This window comes from Suricata suricatta, chromosome 8 (genome assembly GCF_006229205.1).
Source record: "Suricata suricatta isolate VVHF042 chromosome 8, meerkat_22Aug2017_6uvM2_HiC, whole genome shotgun sequence".
Classification (NCBI taxonomy): domain Eukaryota; kingdom Metazoa; phylum Chordata; class Mammalia; order Carnivora; family Herpestidae; genus Suricata; species Suricata suricatta.
Window position 1 is genome coordinate 105,635,619 of NC_043707.1, and position 19,487 is coordinate 105,655,105.

General features: G+C 43.9%; 1 protein-coding gene across 2 annotated transcripts; it reads left to right on the forward strand.

Annotated features, from left to right (window-relative positions):
- Nucleotides 1-846: 846 nt before the first annotated feature.
- Nucleotides 847-19,159, forward strand: LOC115299886 (cytochrome P450 4A11-like). 2 transcript variants are annotated; one of them, XM_029949422.1, is made up of 12 exons: nucleotides 847-1,080; nucleotides 10,643-10,784; nucleotides 11,164-11,208; nucleotides 11,673-11,800; nucleotides 12,727-12,851; nucleotides 13,222-13,376; nucleotides 13,803-13,906; nucleotides 13,990-14,180; nucleotides 14,283-14,416; nucleotides 15,290-15,354; nucleotides 15,498-15,574; nucleotides 18,049-19,159. In XM_029949422.1, exons 1-12 carry the CDS (start codon nucleotides 886-888, stop codon nucleotides 18,215-18,217), a joined length of 1,530 nt encoding a protein of 509 aa, XP_029805282.1. In that variant the 5' UTR covers nucleotides 847-885; the 3' UTR covers nucleotides 18,218-19,159. The 2 variants fall into 2 exon arrangements, with proteins under 2 accessions (XP_029805282.1, XP_029805283.1); XM_029949423.1 differs by lacking the exon at nucleotides 18,049-19,159 and adding an exon at nucleotides 15,928-16,266.
- The last annotated feature ends 328 nt before the right edge of the window (nucleotides 19,160-19,487 follow it).

The window sequence follows — 19,487 nt, forward strand, 5'->3', positions numbered from 1 at the left end:
GTGTGTGTGTTTTCCTGTAATGTTAGTTCTCTGCCTTTACTTAGCAGACTGTGAGCTCAAGAACATTGACTGAGTGCATGAGCGATTGTATGAAAGTGCATTCCTGGGGTAAACTTGGGAAAGGGATGATTACCCCCAAGTTACTTACAGAAGGAGAAACGGAGGCTCGGGGAGTCTACGTCACTGGCTTCCTAGGTCGTGAATGTGTCCTGGAGCTGGGTATCCAGACCTAAGGCTGGTGCTCTGTCTGCCATCACATTCAGCCCCAGGCAAGAGTGGAGGGTGGACAGTGACAGGCATGGGGAACATTGCTGAGGCAGCTGAGGCATATAGTTGGGAGACTCCCCCCCACCCCAATTCAAATCCTAGCTGGCACTTTCAATGGTGGTTTGCCTGTGGCCACGTCACATTAGCTCCCTGTAAGACTTTTGCCCTCTGAAAAGGAATAATAATTCAACCACGCACACATTCTGAACTTGGTAACTGTACTGTGGTCTTCTTGCAGTCAGGGCTCATGTCTGTTTGTAGACATCGGTGTTGCAGCACATTGTGCAGCTGCTGGCACTTAGGTGGTGCTCCTGAACTATTGGAAGAATAATTGGGACAAGGGCAAGTTGAGAGTTTGCCAGCTACTATCACTGTCTGCTGAGAAAGCTTTCTGCCCACTGGTTCCCAAGGTGGATCCTCACAGTTAATGAACTCTGCAAGTCTTATCTAAGCTTCTCTCTCTCTCTCTCTCTCTCTCTCTCTCTCTCTCTCTCTCTCTCTCCTCCCTCCAGGTGGCCAGGACAAACCTCCCTGAAGTGACGGAACTTGGGTACTCAGAGGAAGTCAGACACAGTCACGGACAGACAGAAAGAGCCAGCAATCCAGAAGTCCCTGACCATGAGTGTCTTTATGCTGAGCTTCACCAGACCCCTGGGCAGTGTCTCTGGGATCCTGCAAGTGGCCTCCCTGCTAGGCCTGGCTCTGCTGTTGCTCAAGGCAGCACAGCTCTACCTGCGCAGGCAGTGGCTGCTCAAAGCTGTCCAGCACTTCCCATACCCTCCTTCTCACTGGCTCTTCGGGCACATCCAGGAGGTAGGAAGGGGCTAGACCAGGGGTGGGAAGGCAGGGTGGGCCAGCGAAACCAGCAACATCCACCCAGCACTGCCACCACTAGCTGGCAGTGAGGGGTGCCCAGAGCAAAAGAATAACCCACATGGCTAGGGTCTCAACAAGGTTTTGTGGATTGCACAACTGTAGGAGTCAATTGGGGAGTTATTGCCTGCTGATGCCTGTCTTTCCTTAGAGAAGAGGGCACCTTAGTTCTAGTAGTTTGAACATGAAGGAGAGAACTGGGAACAGCTCCTATGCCATACTGGTGTCCCAACACTGCTCTCTCCCTTCTTCCTAACCTCCTCCTATACCCTAAATTACTCATTTTCTCCCCCTGCCTGTACATTCCCCTTCAAGGTCTCTGCTCACACTTTCCCCTCTCATTGGATAGATCTTGTCCCTCATATGGCCATCTGCCAAAACCCAGCCCCAAGCCTCCTCCAAGGTATTTTTGGGGGGTCTCAGAAGTGGAGAGGAAAACAATTTTCCCCCTAGACTGACCTTCTCATAAAGTAGGGCTGATCTGACTCAGCTATTTTTATCTGCAATGTCAGAGTTGTGAGCTCCTTGTTGGAGAGACCACTTCTAATTCATCTTTGTAAGTCAATAGAGTGTTAGTCAATGATTTGGTAAATGAGCAAATGCATGAGGAAGGGCTTCCTATTGTCCAATTCTGAGAACCCAAAGCTTCCCCAGACACTTGGGCTTCCCTTTATCACATTAATAATCTACTATCACAGCCTCTTAATCTGCCTGTCTCCCCAAGTAGCCAGAAACTTCAAACAGATAGTATCAATAGATATATCCTAATTCACTATTTTTAAAAAATAGTTCATTGACAAATAGGTTTCCTTATAACACCCAGTGCTCTTCCCCAAAAGTGCCCCCGCTCCATGACCACCGCCTCTTCCCCCCGCCCCCTCCCCTTTCAACCCTCAGTTTGTTTTCAGTATTCAATAGTCTCTCAGGTTTTGCGTCCCTCTCTCACCCCAACTCTCTTTCCCCCTTCCCCTCCCCATGGTCCTCCATTAGGTTTCTCCTGTTCTCCTGTTAGACCTATGAGTGGAAACATGGTATCTGTCCTTCTCCACCTGACTTATTTCGCTTAGCATGACACCCTCGAGGTCCATCCACTTTTCTACAAATGGCCATATTTCATTCTTTCTCATTGCCATGTAATACTCCATTGTATATATATACCACATCTTCTTGATCCATTTATCAGGTGATGGACATTTAGGCTCTTTCCAGGATTTGGCTATTGTTGACGTGCTGCTATGAACATTGGGGTACATGTGCCCCTATGCATCAGCACTTCTGTATCCCTTGGGTAAATCCCTAGCAGTGCTATTGCTGGGTCATATGGCAGTTCTAGTGATAGTTTTTTGAGGAGCCTCCACACTGTTTTCCAGAGTGGCTGCACCAGTTTACATTCCCTCCAACAGTGTAGGAGGGTGCCTGTCTCTCCACATCCTCGCCAGCATCTATAGTCTCTTGATTTGTTCATTTTAGCCACTCAGACTGGCATGAGGTGGTATCTCAGTGTGGTTTTGATTTGTATTTCCCTGATGATGAGTGATGTTGAGCATTGTTTCATGTGCCTGTTGGCCATCTGGATGTCCTCTTTGGAGAAGTGTCTGTTTATATCTTCAGCCCATTTCTTCACTAGATTATTTGTTTTTCATATAAGGAGTTTGGTGAGTTCCTTGAAGATTTTGGATACTAGCCCTTTATCTGATATGTCATTTGCAACTACCTTTTCCTATTCCATTGGTTGCCTATTAGTTTTCTTGATTGTTTCCTTTGCCTTGCAGAAGCTTTTTATCTTGATGAGGTCCCAATACTTCATTTTGGCTTTCCCTTGCCTTTGGGGATGTGTTGAGTAGGAAATTGCTGCGGTTGAGGTCAAGGAGGTTGTTTCCTACTTTCTCCTCGAGGGTTCTGACGGTTTCCTGTCTCACATTCTGGTCCTTCATCCATTTTGAGTTTGTTTTTGTGTATGGTGTAAGAAAGTGGTCTAGTTTCATTCTTCTGCATGTTGCTGTCCAGTTCTCCTAGCACGACCTGCTAGAGAGGCAGTCTTTTTTCCATTGGATACTCTTTCCTGCTTTGTCAAAAATTAATTGGGGCGCCTGGGTGGCTCAGTCAGTTAAGCATCCGGACTCAGCTCAGGTCATGATCTCGTGGTTCATGGGTTCAAGATCCGCATCAGGCTCTGTGCTGACAGTTCAGAGCCTGGAGCATGCTTCAGATTCTGTGTCTCCCTCTCTCTCTGACCCTCTCTTGCTTATACTCTCTCTGTCTCTCGAAAAATAAATAAAAGACATTTAAAAAATCAATTGGCTGTACATTTGTGGGCCCAGTTCTGGGTTTTCTATTCTATTCCATTGGTCTATGTGTCTGTTTTTGTGCCAGTACCATACTGTCTTGATGATGACAGCTTTGTAGTAGAGGCTAAAATCTGGGATTGTGATGCCTCCCGTTTTGGTTTTCTTCTTCAATATTACTTTGGCTATTCGGGGACTTTTGTGGTTACATACGAATTTTAGGATAGCTTGTTCTAGCTTTGAGAAGAACTCTGGTGCAATTTTAATGGGGACTGCATTGAATGTGTATATTGCTTTGGGTAGTAAGGACATTTTCACAATGTTTATTCTTCCAATCCATGACCATGGAATGTTTTTCCATTTCTTGGTGTCTTCTTCAATTTCTTTCATAAGCTTCCTATAGTTTTCATCATACAGGTCTTTTACATCTTTGGTTAGGTTTATTCCTAGGTATATTATGGTTTTTCATGCAATTGTGAATGGGACCAGTTTCTTAATTTCTTTCTGTTGCTTCATTATTGGTGTATAGAAATGCAACCAGTTTCTGTACATTGATTTTGTACCCTGCAACTTTACTGAATTCATGGAACAGTTCTAGAAGGCTTCTGGTGGAGCTGATTGGGTTTTCCATGTAGAGTATCATGTCATCTGTGAAAAGTGAAAGTTTGACTTCTTCTTTGCCAATTCTGATGCTTTTTATTTCCTTTTGTTGTCTGATGCTGATGCAGACACTTCCAGTACTATGTTAAACAATAGTAGTGAGAGTGGACACCCCTGTCGTGTTCCTGATCTCAGGGAGAAAGCTCTCAGTTTTTCCCCATTGAGGATGATATTAGCTGTGGGCTTTTTATAAATTGATTTTATAATGTTTAACTAAGTTCCTTCTATTCTGACTTTCTCAAGGGTTTTTATTAAGAAAGGGTGATGCATTTTGTCAAATCCTTTTTCTGCACCTATCGACAGGATCATATGGTTTTTATCTTTCCTTTTGTTAATGTGATGTATCCAATTGATGAATTTGCAAATATTGAACCAGCTCTGTAACCCAGGAATGAATCCCACTTGATCATGATGGGTATTTTTTTTATATGCTGTTGAATTCGATTTGCCAGTATCTTGTTGAGTATTTTTGTATCTGTATTCATTAAGGATATTGATCTATAGTTCTCTTTTTCTGCTGGGTCTCTGGTTTGGGTATCACGGTGATGCTGGCTTCATAGAATGAGTTTGGAAGTTTTCCTTCTATTTCTATTTTTTGGAATAGTTTGAGAATAATGGGTATTAGTTCTGCTTTATTTTTAAAAAATAGTTTATTGTCAAATTGGTTTCCATATAACACCAAGTGCTTCTCCCCACAAGTGCCCCTTAAATGTCTGGTAGAATTCCCCTGGGAGCCATCTCGCCCTGGGCTCTTATTCTTTGGGAGATTTTTGATAATTGATTCTATTTCTTCACTGGTTATCAGTCTCTTGATGCTTTCTATCTCTCCCGTTTGAATTTTGGTAGTGCATGTGTATTTAGGAATTTGTCCATTCCTTCTAGATTGTCCAGTTTGTTGGTATATATTTTTCATAGTAATCTCTAATAAGTGCTTGTATTTCTAAGGGATTGGTTGTAATACCAATCTAAGGGTTGGTTTTCATTCATGATTTTGTCTATCTGGGTGCTCTTTCTTTTCTTTCTAAGGAGCCTAGCTAGAGGTTTATCAATTTTGTTTATTTTTTCAGAGAACCAACTCTTGGTTTCATTGATCTGCTCGACTGTTTTTATGGATTCTATATTGTTTTCTTTTCTGCCCTGATCTTTATTATTTCTTTTCTTCTGCTGGGTTTGGGGTGCTCTTGCTTCTCCCCTTCTAGTTCCCTTAGGTGCTCTGTTAGATTTTGAATTTGTGCTTTTTATAGTTTTTTGAAATAGGCCTGGATTACAATATACTTTCCTCTTAGGACTGCCTTTGCTGTGTCCCAGAGATTTTGGATTGTTATATTTTCATTTTCTTTTGTTTCCATATATTTTTAAATTTCTTCTCTAATTGCCTGCATAGCCCAATCATTCTTTAGTAGGGTGGTTTTTAACCTCCACATTTTTGGAGGTGTTTGAGACTTTTTCCTGTGGTTAATTTCAAGTTTCATAGCATTGTGATCTGAAAGTGTGCATGGTATGATCTCAATTCAATTATATTTATGGAGGTCTGCTTATGCCCCAGTATGTGATCTATCTTGGAGAATGTGCCATGTGCACTCGAGAAGAAGGTGAATTTCCTAACTTCAGGATGCAGAGTTCTAAATATATCTATCAATTTCGTCTGTTCTAAAGTGTCGTTCAGGTCCATTGTTTCCTTAGTGATTTTCTTTCTGGTTGATCTAACCGTGATGTCAGCAGAATATTAAGATCCCCTGTAATTAGCACATTCTTATCAATAAGGTTGTTTCTGTCTGTGATTGTTTTATGTATTTGCGTGCTCCCAAATTTGGTGCATAGATGTTTATAATTTATCATTGTTAGCTCTTCCTGATGGAGAGACCTTGTAATTATTACATAATATCCATCTTCATCTTTTGTGACTGCCTTTACTTTAAAGTCCATTTTGTCGGGGCGCCTGGGTGGCTCAGTCAGTCAAGCCTCCGACTTTCGCTCAGGTCAGATCTCACGTTTGTGGGTTCGAGCCTTGTGTCAGGCTCTGTGCTGACAGCTAGTTCAGAGCCTGGAGCCTGCTTCCGGTTCTGTGTCTCCTTCTCTCTCTGCCCCACCCCCTCTCATGCTCTGTCTCTGTCTGTATCAGAAATAAATAAAACATTAAAATTTTTTTAAAAAATAATAAAATAAAGTCCAATTTGTCTGATATAAGTATGGCTACTCCAGCTTCCTTTTGGCTTACAGTCGCATGATAGATATTTCTCCATCTCTTTACACTCAACCTGAAGGTATCTTCAGGTCTAAAATAAGTCTCTTCAATACAGATGAACATGTTGGGGGTGGGGGGAGGAACAGCGAAAAGATTGCTTAAAGATAGAGAATAAACTGAAGGATGATGGTGGGTGGGAGATGGGCTACATGGGTAATGGCTATTAAGGAGGAGACTGGTTATGATGAGCACTGGAAGTTGTACATAAATCATGAATCACTGAATTCTACCTTTGAAACCAATATTGCACTGTATATTAACTAGAATTTAAATAAAAATTTGAAAAGAAAAAAATAAAATGAGCCTCTTATAGACAGCAAATAGATGGATTTTGGTTTTTTTTACTCATTCTGATACCCTGTGTCTTTTGGTTGTAGCATTCAGTCCATTATCTTCAGTGTTATTATTGAAAAATGTGGGTTTAGATTCATTGTGTTCTCCGTAGAGTTCATGTTTATAGTGGTGTCTCTGGCACCTTGTATTCTTTGCAACCTTTCCCTCATAGAGTCCCTCTTTGGATTTCTTGTAGGCCTGCTTTGGTGGTGATGAATTCTCTCAACTTTTGTTTATTTGGGAATACCTTTATCTCTCCTTCTATTTTGAATGACAGACTTGCTGGGTAAAAGAGTCTTGGCTGCATATTTTTTCTGTTCATCACACTGAAGATTTTCTGCCATTCCATCCTGGCCTGCCAAGTTTCATTAGATAGGTCTGTAACCACTCTGATACGTTTCCCTTTGTATGTTAGGGCTCTTTTCACCCTAGCTGCTTTCAGAATTCTCTCTTTACCTTTATATTTTTCCAGTTTCACTATGATATGTCATGCCAAAGGTCGATTTAAATTATATCTTAAGGGGGTTCTTTGTGCCTCTTGAATTTGAATGTCTATTTCTTTCCCCAAATTCGGGAAATTCTCAGTTATAATTTGGTCTAGTACCCCTTCAGGATCTCTCTCTCTTTCTTCCTCTTCAGGAATTCCTATGATACAGATGTTGTTCCATTTGATTGTATCACTCAGGTCTCGAATTCTCCTTTCCTGCTCTTGGATCAATTTCTCTCTTTTTTTTTCTCGGCTTCCTCTTATGCTATAACTGTGTCTTCTAATTCACCTATTCTCTCTGCCTCTTCAATCCATGAAGTGGCCATCTCCATTTTATTATTCACCTCATGTATAGTCTTTTTTTTTTAACTCGTCACAGCTATTTTGAAAGTCCCTAGTCATTGTATCAGTAGCTTCTCTGATGCTTTTTTCAAGCCCAGCGATTAATTTTATGACAATTGTTCTAAATTTTTGTTTATTTATGTGGCTTAGGTCTGTTTTGAGCAACTCTGTGGCTGTGACTTCTTCCTGGAGTTTCTTTATGGAAGAGTTCTTTCGTTTTGTCATTTTGGCTAGCTTCCTGACTCTTGGCAGCTTTAAAAGCTCATGTGCACTATGCACCTGTTAGTATTGCTCTGTTAATGGAGGCTTATTGACTGTCCAGGGCCTGTCATTTCAGGAAATGTTCTTTGAATGGTGTCTCTCAGTTTCTTTGGTTGTGCCTTTGATTATTCTATTTCCCTACTCAGCGATATTTGGGACTCTCTGCCATGTGTACTTTGACTTGTTTCTATGGTAGCCCTGAGAAGGAAAACAGATAGACAAACAAACAGAGAACAGAAGCACACAAACACAGAGACAAATCAAACAAACAAACAAATTAAAAGGGGGAAAGGAAGAAAAGTAAAAGAGAGGAAAGAAGAAAAAAGAGAAGAAAAAAATAAAGAGGGGCAGAGACAACAAGGAAAGTGGACAGTCTAAAAGCATATAACCAGTTGAGGGGAGAGATAAGGATGAGATAAGAGAGAATATATCAGGATTGCAGAAAAAAGGGGGGGGGAGAAAGGAAGAAGGAAAATAAAGAGTAAAAATTTAAAAAAAATTTTTAAGTAAAAAAGGTAGTAATAATAAAAAATAAGTACGAAAAAAAGCAACAGCTCCCCCTCACAGATAGGCGTGGTTTGGTGTAGGTAGGTCTCAGGGGCTGCTTTCTGAGGCCCCGCCTTGGTGGTTGCAGATAGAAGAATGGGGCACCCCAAGCTCCGCTGGAACTAAGCACTGCAAGCCACTCTTATGAGTCCGATCTCCTTGTGCCACAGCTGAGCCAAGCTGTATTTTCCAGGCCCGCCTTGCTTCAAAATCCTAGTCCATGCATTTTATGCTACCACAGATAAGATGTACTCACTTTGGTGGCTGGCTTCTTAGCCAAGATCGCCTAGGGGGAGGGAGCAGTTTCTCTTGGTGCTGGCAGGGATTTGCTTTGCCACGGCAGTAGACAAGGTGCGTTGCAGGGGGCGAAGTGCATGACCCCCCAGCCATGCCCGCCAGCTCCCAGTCGGGATCGCATAGCGGGAGGGAGCAGTTTCTTTTGGTGCCAGCTGGGATTCGTGCTGCTGCTGCCTGAGGCTCCAGGCGCTGCCAGAAATGAGGTGCATGCTCCCGCAGCAGCAGCCGCAGCCAAAGCCCCCTTCCCCTCCATCACCGCTGCCAACTCCCTGCTGGGATTGCGTAGGAGTGGGGGCTATTTTTCCCTGTTGGCACTGGGGATTCGATTTTGCGTGGCTAATGTGGGAGGTGAGATGCGCTGTGGAAATGAGGTGCGCGCTCCTGCAGCTGCAGCCCAAGTGCCCATTTTTTGTCAGTGGCCATGGCAGTCATCAACTCCCTGCTGGGATCATGCAGGGGTGGGGACCGTTTTTTCCCTTGTGCCACCTGGGTTCGGGATTCACACTGCCCAGCCGTTATATATGGAATGAGAGTTTTTCTCTCCATGTGGGGTTAAACGTTCTTTATCTCTTCTCTAGAGACAGTACTATGAGTGTGTTCAGTTTCTCTTTTTCTTTCCTTTGACTCTCAGGGGCTCTGCGTGCTTTCCCTTTGTTGGGCTAGGGCTCCCACCTCCCCTGACCCTCTCAGGCTGGCCCGTTTTCCAATCTCCCCAGTTCGCACTCACTCAATCAGGCATCTTTGAGGTTGTCTTCTTTCTGGAGTCTGTATTTTCTCCTTCCACTCTTGCAGATGAGAGTAATGTCTTTCTCAGTTCAATAGATGGGATGGACGAGGTTTACAGACCTCCCTTCCTCTCCACCATCTTGGCTCCTCTCCTAATTCAGTATTTAAACCAGTGCCATGCACATAGTAATGCTCAGTAAGCATGTGTCTAGTGGAAGAACCTGCCCTACAGTAGCACACATCACCTCAGCACTGGGGAATCTTGATTATCATAGGGAAGCAGGCATAAATTAGATGCCAGTGTAGCAGAGAATTGCTTGAGTTACATAGAATGGTAGAAATAAGGGGAGTTGCTTGTGAGAACATACCTAGGAACAATTGTGTATGTTAATTCCAGAAGTGATGAGCAAAGCATAGTGTTGAAAGCTGAAGAGTGGCAGTTACTCTGTGGCAAAGTAGAAGAGCACTCCAGGTAGAGGCAAGAGGGTGTACAAAGGTCAGGAAATGTAAGCAAGTGTCTCAGAGCAGGCATGAGGAGTGACAGTCACAGCATCTTCAGGGAAGAGACAATAGGGCTGTTGGAATGGCCAGTGTGGCAGGAGCCAAAGTAGAGAAGCCAGAAAGCAAAGTTTTTTCTAATCCCCATTGAGGAGGTTGAAGCTGCAGAAGCTCACACAAGTTTCTTTTTATTACAAAGTGAAAATGAGATTAAACCCTAAAATATCAAAACTGTAGATCAATATCATTTTTATCTCTGTATATCCAGACTTATTCATATGTAAAACTATATCATGCACACAGTTTTGTATTTATTTAGTTTTCACTTAGCTATATACCTCCCAAATGCTAAGTGATGCAACAAACATTTACAAGTATGCTGGATACTATTGAAAGTAATATGGCAAAATAAAATTAATAGAGAAATTTAACTTTTAAAACATAATCCATTTCATGCTCCAAATGAAGAAAATTATATGACAAAACTGCTTATCAAGTGATAGAAGTTGTCGTAAATCTTTTATGCCAATGTATCAATGACATCCAAAAGTTTTGTACACCATGGAGACAATCCCTGACATGTTTCTGTAGGCAGCTGACAATCAGGGCTCCTAACTCTGCTTGACAGTAGGACAGAACCCGACCTTGGGAAAAACCTTAGACAGCCAGCAGAATCTGGAGCAGAGGCCAGGTCATAAGACACAGTTCTGAATACTTTGTTCTGCTGCTAGATCTAGAACTCTTCTCCCTGCCCTTACCCCAAACCCATGTGCTGGAATCAGAGAAAAGAGTTTACTGATTTTATCTTTCCTTTGGTAACAGTTTCAAAAAGAAGAGGAACTGCAATGCCTAAGGAAATGGGTAGAGAAATTCCCACGTGCCTGTCCTCGCTGGATGTGGGGAACAGAGGTGGAGCTCATAGTCTATGATCCTGACTACATGAAACTGATCCTGGGACGATCTGGTGAGGGAACACCTCATATTTGTTGAAGCAGCTCTTGCCCCTTGGGTATATGTCCACAGATCTGTGAAATTGTAGAAGAGACTAGAGGCTCAGAAATCAATACCTGTGCTTAGCATCCTCCCAGTGCACAACGAGAATGAGGCCTAATATTTACTGAAACTGCACCTTGAAAAAACTCTTTGGCCCTTCCGTTCCCTTCCTTTCCCTTTCCATTCCTTCCCTTCCCATGTGGGCAAGTGGGAGGTGGCTTGACACACACTACCCGCTGACAATCCTCAGGAAGGGATGGGAGCCAATGGCTTGGACTACAGCACCTCCTGGAGGCAGACTTCCTTCCTTGTTTCACTCAAGTTTCCTGTAATGACCTCTTACCTTTCAGACCCAAAGTCTCATGACTCCTACAGATTCCTGGCTCCTTGGATAGGTAAGTACACTTAACCAGGACTACAGTCCACCTTCTGGTTAGGTTTGCTAACAACTATCCATTCAGCTCAGATTAAACAAGAGGTGACTGGCACCACAGTCACACCTCTCAAGTCTGAATGGAGCTCCATTTCTCTCCTAATAAAACCCTCACCCCTTCCTAATGATGGGGAGAGCCATCCTGCAGCTCAGCTTCTTCCACATCACTTCAGAGTCCTCACCAATGATCTCTGCCTGACTTTTCACCAAAGTCTTTCTATAATCCGTGCTCTGCTCTGTTTCCATTTTAATCTCTCAGCTGTCATGACCATTTGCTGTGAATCAGCATTTGTGAAGTCACCCTTCTCATATGCACTGGCCCTTCCTGCCTTGTCCAGGATGTCCTTATTCTTATACACTGGTTACTCCTGAATTCCTGACATGTCATGGAAATATCCCTCCCCACTCACACCCATTATAATCCAGGGTATGGTTTGCTCCTGTTGAATGGGCAGAAGTGGTTCCAGCACCGACGAATGCTGACCCCAGCCTTCCACTATGACATCCTGAAGCCCTACGTGGGGCTCATGTCCGACTCTGTCCACCTGATGCTTGTAAGTCCATCCCACCCTCACTGCACACTCACACCCACAGCACAGTCCACAGAACTGACTCTCAGGCAGGTGTGTCCCTCAGATATCCATCAGGCATGGCCCTCAAAATCATGTACTTGTACCTGAGACAGGCCTGCCTAAGAGTCGATGGGACAAGAAAGTACACAGGCACTAGCTTTCCTTTACTCTGTGTTCATTGCCCACAGAAGAGAGAGTCATGGTTGATAAAGGCCCCTTCTCCTCCTCACTTCATGTCTTTGGTTTGGATAGGAAAAGTAGTAAATTTCTCTGAACAACAGGACAAACTGCCGCTTGCTGACCTGGGCAGTAGCAACTTCAGTGGCAGGGTGAACATCCCAAAGATGTCCCTGAAGTGGGCTCTTGGCTTGGGCTGAAGGTTTTTACATAGATTTTAGCCACTCTGTGGAAGGAAATGGAAACCAGATTTCTACCCCCAGGGCTTGGTCCTAGCATAATATCATCTCTAAACAAGACCTTTATTTCTCAATAACTGCTCAGCTGACATTCGTTGAACAAAAGGAATTGAGATCCTTGATATCCCTTGATATCCCTTGATACTGGCCCCTTAGTCTTTCTCCTGCCTTGACACTTGCTCCCTGATTTGGGACTTCACCTCTTTCCTGTGTTAGATCAACTACAGGACAGAAAAATTCCCCGCTTTATGCCCTGGGGAACAATGTTTCCTGGACTATAAGAGATCATGATTAATTATATAACAAATATATCTGAGAAAATATTCATCACTTTAGAAACACTTACTTGCTATATGGTTCCAAATAGCCCAAAACACAGACACTTTAGAAAGAGAAGACATTTCATCAAAATATTTGGAAAGAAAGAGGACCTAGCCTTGTCAGCATGGGGCTTTTGGAAGAGAAGAGGATTAATGTGTCCCTCTACCGCAGGACAAATGGGAGGACCTCATCAAAGAGAATTCATATGTGGAGATCTTTGAACATGTCTCCTTGATGACTTTGGATACCATTATGAAATGCGCCTTCAGCTACCATGGCAGACATCAAGAAGACAGGTCAGTGTAGTCTTCAGCTACCAGGTCTAATATCCTACCAACTGGTGTGGATTTGAACTGAGAGGTAGTTAGTGTAGCTTGGATGTTTCCCAGGACAAACAGCCACAGCTCTCTGCAGAGAGCACAAAGCCACAGTCAAATTCGGCCCATACCAAAGCTCATTAGGCACAGATCCCTGATCCCTGTCATAGGGAGAAACCTGGCTATTATTGCACCAATAGACTGATGGTCTTGAGGGCATAAGAGAGAAAAGGTGAATGCCTTGGGTTGCCTGTCCCACCAATTGAGGAACCCTCCACCTATAGCTCTAATCCACTCCAGGGCAGACGTCTGCCTCCACACAAGACCTTCTTTCATCCTCCCCATTCAGGATCTCCCAGGCCTACATCCAGACCATTCAAGACCTGAGCAACCTGTTTTTTTCCCGAGTGAGGAATGCTTTCCTCCAGAATGACATCATCTACAGGCTGACCCCTGAAGGCCGCTGGAACCACCGGGCCTGCCAGCTAGCCCATCAACACTCAGGTTGGACTCTGCCCTCTGGGAAGCTCCCCTCCTTCATCAGACACATCTCAAAGGGACTGGCCCTGAACACTCAAACAGAGCCCTATCTTCCCATGGTCCTTCCCAGGCTGGGTAACCCCCTGATACAGGTGTTAGGATGCCAGTGCTGTGCACAAGCTGACATGTGTCAGCAAATGTGTGAAGGTTGAATGAGACCCCCAGCCAGCAGCATTCAAGCAGAGACTCCTCAGGCTGTGCTGTTGCCAAGCAATCTGACCCTCAAGCATATGATGCTGCAGCACCCTGACATGCACACCTATTATCACTCTCCTCCTGATCCAGATGGCACCCAGGCTGGGACACAGGGGGGCAGGCGAGCCCAGGAGGGTGGTTGTGTCTGGGCATCCAGAGCTCTCAGCTCTGTCTGGGAACACTGTTCTGGGACAGACCGAGTGATCAAGATGAGGAAAGCGCAGCTTCAGGAGAGAGAGCTGGAGAAGCTCAGGATCAAGAGGCACTTGGACTTCTTGGACATACTCCTCTTTGCCAAGGTGAGTGTGAGCAGAGTAGACCTGAGGCTAGCACACAAGCTTGGAGGAGGGGGAAACCCTGCTGTGTCACCATGTCTTCTCAGATGGAGGATGGGAGCAGCTTGTCTGACAAGGACCTCCGTGCCGAAGTGGACACGTTCATGTTTGAGGGCCATGACACCACAGCCAGTGGCATCTCCTGGATCCTCTATGCCCTGGCCACACACCCCGAGCACCAGCAAAGGTGCCGGCAGGAGGTCCAGAGCTTGCTGGGGGATGGAGCCTCCATCACCTGGTGAGTGTTCATGAGATGGGATTGCCCAGCCCTGCCCCCTCATCTAGAGAATTCCTTGCTTGTCAGAGCCTACCCCTGTCCTTCAGGATAGCTTTGTTTCAGGGACCACCTAGATCAGATGCCCTACACCACCATGTGCATCAAAGAGGCACTGCGACTCTATCCACCAGTTCCAGGTATTGGCAGAAAACTCAGCAAGCCCATCACCTTCCCTGATGGACGCTCCTTACCCAAAGGTATGAACGTCACCACACTCACTACATGAGAACACACGGGAGGTCAGAAATCTATACATCCTAGGCAGGTCCTGAAAGTCTTTGGGACTAGTTTCCACCCCAAAATCAATGCTTCCTTTGCAGTTTAGGTGAGGTGTATGCTGTGCTTTTCAGAGAGTTTAAATCCAGCAGAAGTTCAATGAGCAAATGGTAGCTTCTGAATGTGGTTTTGGATTTTTCCCTAATATTCTAATTCTAATTCTGAGATGTGAGTGCTTGAAAGACAATCAGGTGGAGCAGGGGGAGATGTGGTCTTCTCTTTTGGGGTCTAGGTTATTGAGAGAAATTAGAGAATTCACTGTTATTTCTCAGATGGTCCAGTCTCTGGGGAAGCCTCAGGTTGATGGCAGAGAGAAGCTGAAGACCATATCTGATATCCCAGCCATGGTTGGAGGCCATCCCTTGGCCCACCTCTAATCTGAATCCCAGTTCTGCCACATCTTAGCTGTGTGGTCACTGACAAGTAGCTTAGCTTCTTGAGGCTCAGGTGCCTCATGTGAACAATGGAGATATGAGCACCTTCATTGGATGGTTGTTGTGAGGATGGATAAGTTCATGCATATTCCCCAAGGACTCATAGATTGTACTTGATAAATGTGAGTTGTCTGTCACTTTAGTTGCTCCAGAACATAAGTCTCCAGTTCTTTCTTGCTTCTCAACCTGGTTCTGGTTAGCTACTAATCTGTTCACTTATGCTTTGCCATGTAAAGCCCCACCTTCCTTGCAAGACATTAATCCACTTGGAGTGAAGAAAAGTGGCTGCCAAGCTGATTTAGCATGCACATGGCTCCTCATGGCATGAGTATGATCAGTCTTTCATCTTCTGTCCTACAGGATTCTTACTCACGCTCTCTTTTTATGGCCTTCACCACAACCCGAAGGTGTGGCCAAACCCAGAGGTATGATGGCCTGGGGAGGAGGGGATGATCTCTCCAGACATATCCACCTTCCTGTCCCACCTCTGGGTGGTCTGTGAGGTAGTTAGTTGATAGGAAGGAGGGGCTTGACCCTACCTGTCCTGGTCCTGGTGTTCCCTCTACAGGTGTTTGATCCTTTACGGTTTGCACCAGGTTCTGCTCAACACAGCCATGCTTTCCTGCCTTTCTCAGGAGGATCAAGGTGAGGCACTTGAACATGGATGGGTGTGTTACTGGGCATGTATTTGATGTTTGTGACCTCTTCTATTCATGTGTGTTGTCTGCAGTTATTGGCCTTGTATGATTGTGTGTTGGGGAAAAGGTGTGTGTCTCTATGTTCAAAGGAAAGGTGGCAATCACAACCTGCCATGGAGTCTTTGACCCATTGCTCTTACCCAATGGCCACCTATAATTCAGTATCAGGGTGTTCCAAAGTTTAATGTATTCTAGTGCTTTCCTCACTTTAGGAAGATGATTTCTCATACTTAGAATATTTCAGATGTTTGATTTTTCAATTATTACTAATCTTTATTTATTTTATTTTATTTTTAACAGAGGAACAGGAGAAACCTAATGGAGGACCATAGGGAGGGGAAGAGGGGAAGAGAGTTGGAGAGAGAGAGGGAAGCAATTATTACTAATCTTTAAAGATGATTTTCTCTCAACCCATATTCTGAGTCCAGCCCACTGCTTTTTGTACCTAATTCACTGACCTGTCACTCACTGTGTCAGTATGTTTGCCTATGTTTGGATTCCCCATGGATTCTTGTTATGTGTTTAAGTCATACATATGATTGGCTGGAGTAGCCAGTTGAACAATGTCTCAGATCAATACCTGTCTTCTCTATTTTTGCAGTCTAATCCAATAAAATGTTTTCTACTTGTTAATATTCACATAACCATTACAACTTTTCCAGCTGGCAAAATTCCTTATATGAATGGGATTTATATATCTTAGTCCCAGAATCTATATAGTCAATACTGACAAAAAGCATAAAGTGAGGACAATCAACTGCTTTTGAGAGGAAACCCACTATTTTATAGATGACACTTTTGTATATGGCATTTGCAAAGATCTTGGTGTGTAAAACATAAAGCACACTTGAAGTGGCTGTGAAGTTGGATTACTATTCTCCAGAGTGACTTCTGTGAAATCCTCCAGTGCTGCTGAAATTGTCCTCTTAAATAGTAACCTACATAAACCTTATAGAAACAAGGAAACAAGTTCTTTTCTAAATACATAAATCTGTGAGTTCTTCAAATAGTGAGTCCACTTTCACAGAATAGGCTTTAAGCAAACTACTCTTCCAGACACTCACTGTAGGATTTGAGTCTAAACATTGGTGCAAGTCATATGGCTGCCTATAGAGACAGGAGAGGGCTAGACAGATCCATTCTTAACTCACACCTAATAGTGATTAATATTTCATTTCATTCAGGGCTTTTGTCAGTTCAATAAACATCATTCAATTATAAGACTACTTATTAAACCTGTCTCTGTATGCCAAATCCTCTGCTAGGAGTTGGGAACACAGTGGAAAGATATTGCTCTTGCCTCCAAGAATTCACAGTCAATAGATAAAAGCCTCCACTCAAAGAGACACCATTCATTCATTCATTATTCATGCACTCCATTATTTACTAATTGAACACACAGTAGAACATTCCATGTAACTGGCACTGTCCTGTGCTAGTAAGTGATATGTCCCTGAGTAAAACACTATGTGACTTTATGGTCCATGAATACAGATGTGCAGGCAGCAGCAGAGGTGAGGGTGAAATTTTATTTCCTTCTGCCTTGGGCATGTGGCAGACAGAGGTGGAGGGAGGGCATTCTCAGGGATCTCATTAGGAGGAGCTGAGCTGGGAGGTGGAGATGGATAAGTGGCCAGTGAGTGAGGCCACAAACCAGAGAGGGGTGTGATGCTGGCTGAGGCATGTGGACATGTTCTAGCTGTGATGGAGGGTCTGAACTGGGCTGGGGCTTCAGGATAGGAAGGGAAGGCAGAAGACAGGAAAGCCCAGGTGAAGAGGCTGACGGATGGCAGGTAAGGACTTTTTCAAGTAGAATTAGAATCCATAGCAGCTGCTTGAAGGAGGAGTGGAGGGGATGACAGGAATCTAGATCCAAACTGGGAGGCAGTTGGTGCAGCAGGTTGAACATTGCTAAGGCCTTGCCCATCCAGGATCCTTCCCTGTTTCCATTCTGACTTCCTTACACAATTCCATTTTGTCCTTTCTCTGAGGGTTGAGTCCCTGTAGCCCCGCCCCTCACTGATAGATAGGGCCTGAAGAGTGTCTTAGCCTGCTCCTATGGTACCCTGTCCTGATTTTCCCTTTATGAAATCAGAAATGGCTAATGGAGAGAGCAAACAACTTGATGATTAACTGTTGTAGTGATCACTTGACTTGCCTATGTGGCTCAGGGAGCTGATCTTCTTGACACAGGATTTGAGGCCTGTTGACAACTGAGGGAGAAGAAAGAGCTAGTCTTGGAATACTGTGGGCTTTGTCAAAGGTTCAGGGCAGAGTGTGAACCAAGGCTTGGACCAAGATGTGTGTGTGTTCTGTAAGGAAAGGGATTGGGGCTGGGCCCACGCAAGAGAGTCCTGAATGTGCTGTTCCCAGCAAGGGGATTGAGGCCACTTCTCACTTCCTTTTCCCTCCCTAACTCAGGAACTGCATTGGGAAGCAGTTTGCCATGAATGAGATGAAGGTGGCGGTGGCCATGACCCTTCTCCGTTTTGAGCTGGCACCAGATCCTTCCAGGGTCCCTGTTCCCTGGCCAAGAATTGTGTTGAGGTCCAAGAATGGGATCCACCTGCATCTCAGGAAGCTCCTCTAAAGCCTGTGCAGACAAGAATGAGCCACAAAGGCCTCCTGCCCGCCTCCCTGATCTCCTCCTCCAGCCCATCAATATCTTCCCTTCTCTGTCTCACCCTTTTCCAAGATTCCTACTTGTTTGCTGCTACCATCTTCCTACTCAGTTGTAGCTCTGACTGCATGTAATTCTTGATTATGCTCCTATTCCCCAGCTTGTCTGTCCTCTCATCTTGTTTTTCCTTCCTCCCTCTGGTCTGTCCCTTTAATGCCTTCTCTTGCTGCTTTATCAAATGACACAAACTTAGTCCCTTAAAAGAGCTCAAACTCATCATGTTATAGTTCAAGAGACCAGAAATCTGAAAAGGGTCTCACTGGGCCACAACCAAGGTGTTGCAGAAGCTCTAAGGGAGAAAGTCTTCTCTTGCATTTTCCACTGTCTAAAAGTTTGCCCTTAAGGCTATTCAATGAGAGTATTTGGCCTCTGTGTTTTTCAAGGAAATATCCTTTTCTTAAATTCAATCAACTATAGATGTTAACCATATCTATAAAATCTATAAAATTTTTAGTGCAACACCTATACTTTTGTTTAATTGAATAACTGGTACTACAGCCAATCCAAGTCAATCCCAAAACCTGCTTGCACAGTCCAACTATAGTCCACTGGCATTCATACACCTTAAACCATACTCAATCTGCCAATGAACTAGAATAAAGTTATCCTTCAACTGTCTTTCATATAATCTAAAGTGTATTGAGCCTTGTCTCCAATAACAAAGGAACATCATTGGAGGGTATACTTTCACTCTCTGAAATTCTGTACCTTCAAGACTATGATACAAATTTAACTAATATTACTACATTTACCTTTTATGTGGAGGATGTAAAACAAGGAAGAAGACAATCTGACACAGGTGCATACATGTATAATCATATTCATAATAAATAAGGGGAAATGCTACAATTACATTACTTATTTCTTTTTTTAATGTTTTTATTTTTTTAATTTTTTAAATAGTTTATTGTCAAATTGGTTTCCATATAACACCCAGTGCTTCACCCACAAGTGCTTTCTACAACCTGTGATGATCATAGCTAGAATTTATAACTATCTTCTCCCACTACCCATTTCATATTTGCTTTACCCTCAGTAAGCATCTCAGCTTATTGTGGTTTGATCTGGTGAGGTGACACAAATCTTCCTTCTTGAAGGATCTGGGCCTTAACTAGTCCTGCCTAACTGGACGGTGGTATGTTTTGGTTTACTTTAATGACAGGGCATGGTAGGTCTAAGA

Coding starts and splice junctions, on each gene's coding strand:
- LOC115299886 (XM_029949422.1), top strand. CDS start 886: ATGAGTGTCTTTATGCTGAGCTTCACCAGACCCCTGGGCAGTGTCTCT. Junction 13,377..13,802: donor GCTAGCCCATCAACACTCAG/GTTGGACTCTGC, acceptor GTTCTGGGACAG/ACCGAGTGATCAAGATGAGG. Junction 14,417..15,289: donor TGGACGCTCCTTACCCAAAG/GTATGAACGTCA, acceptor TCTGTCCTACAG/GATTCTTACTCACGCTCTCT.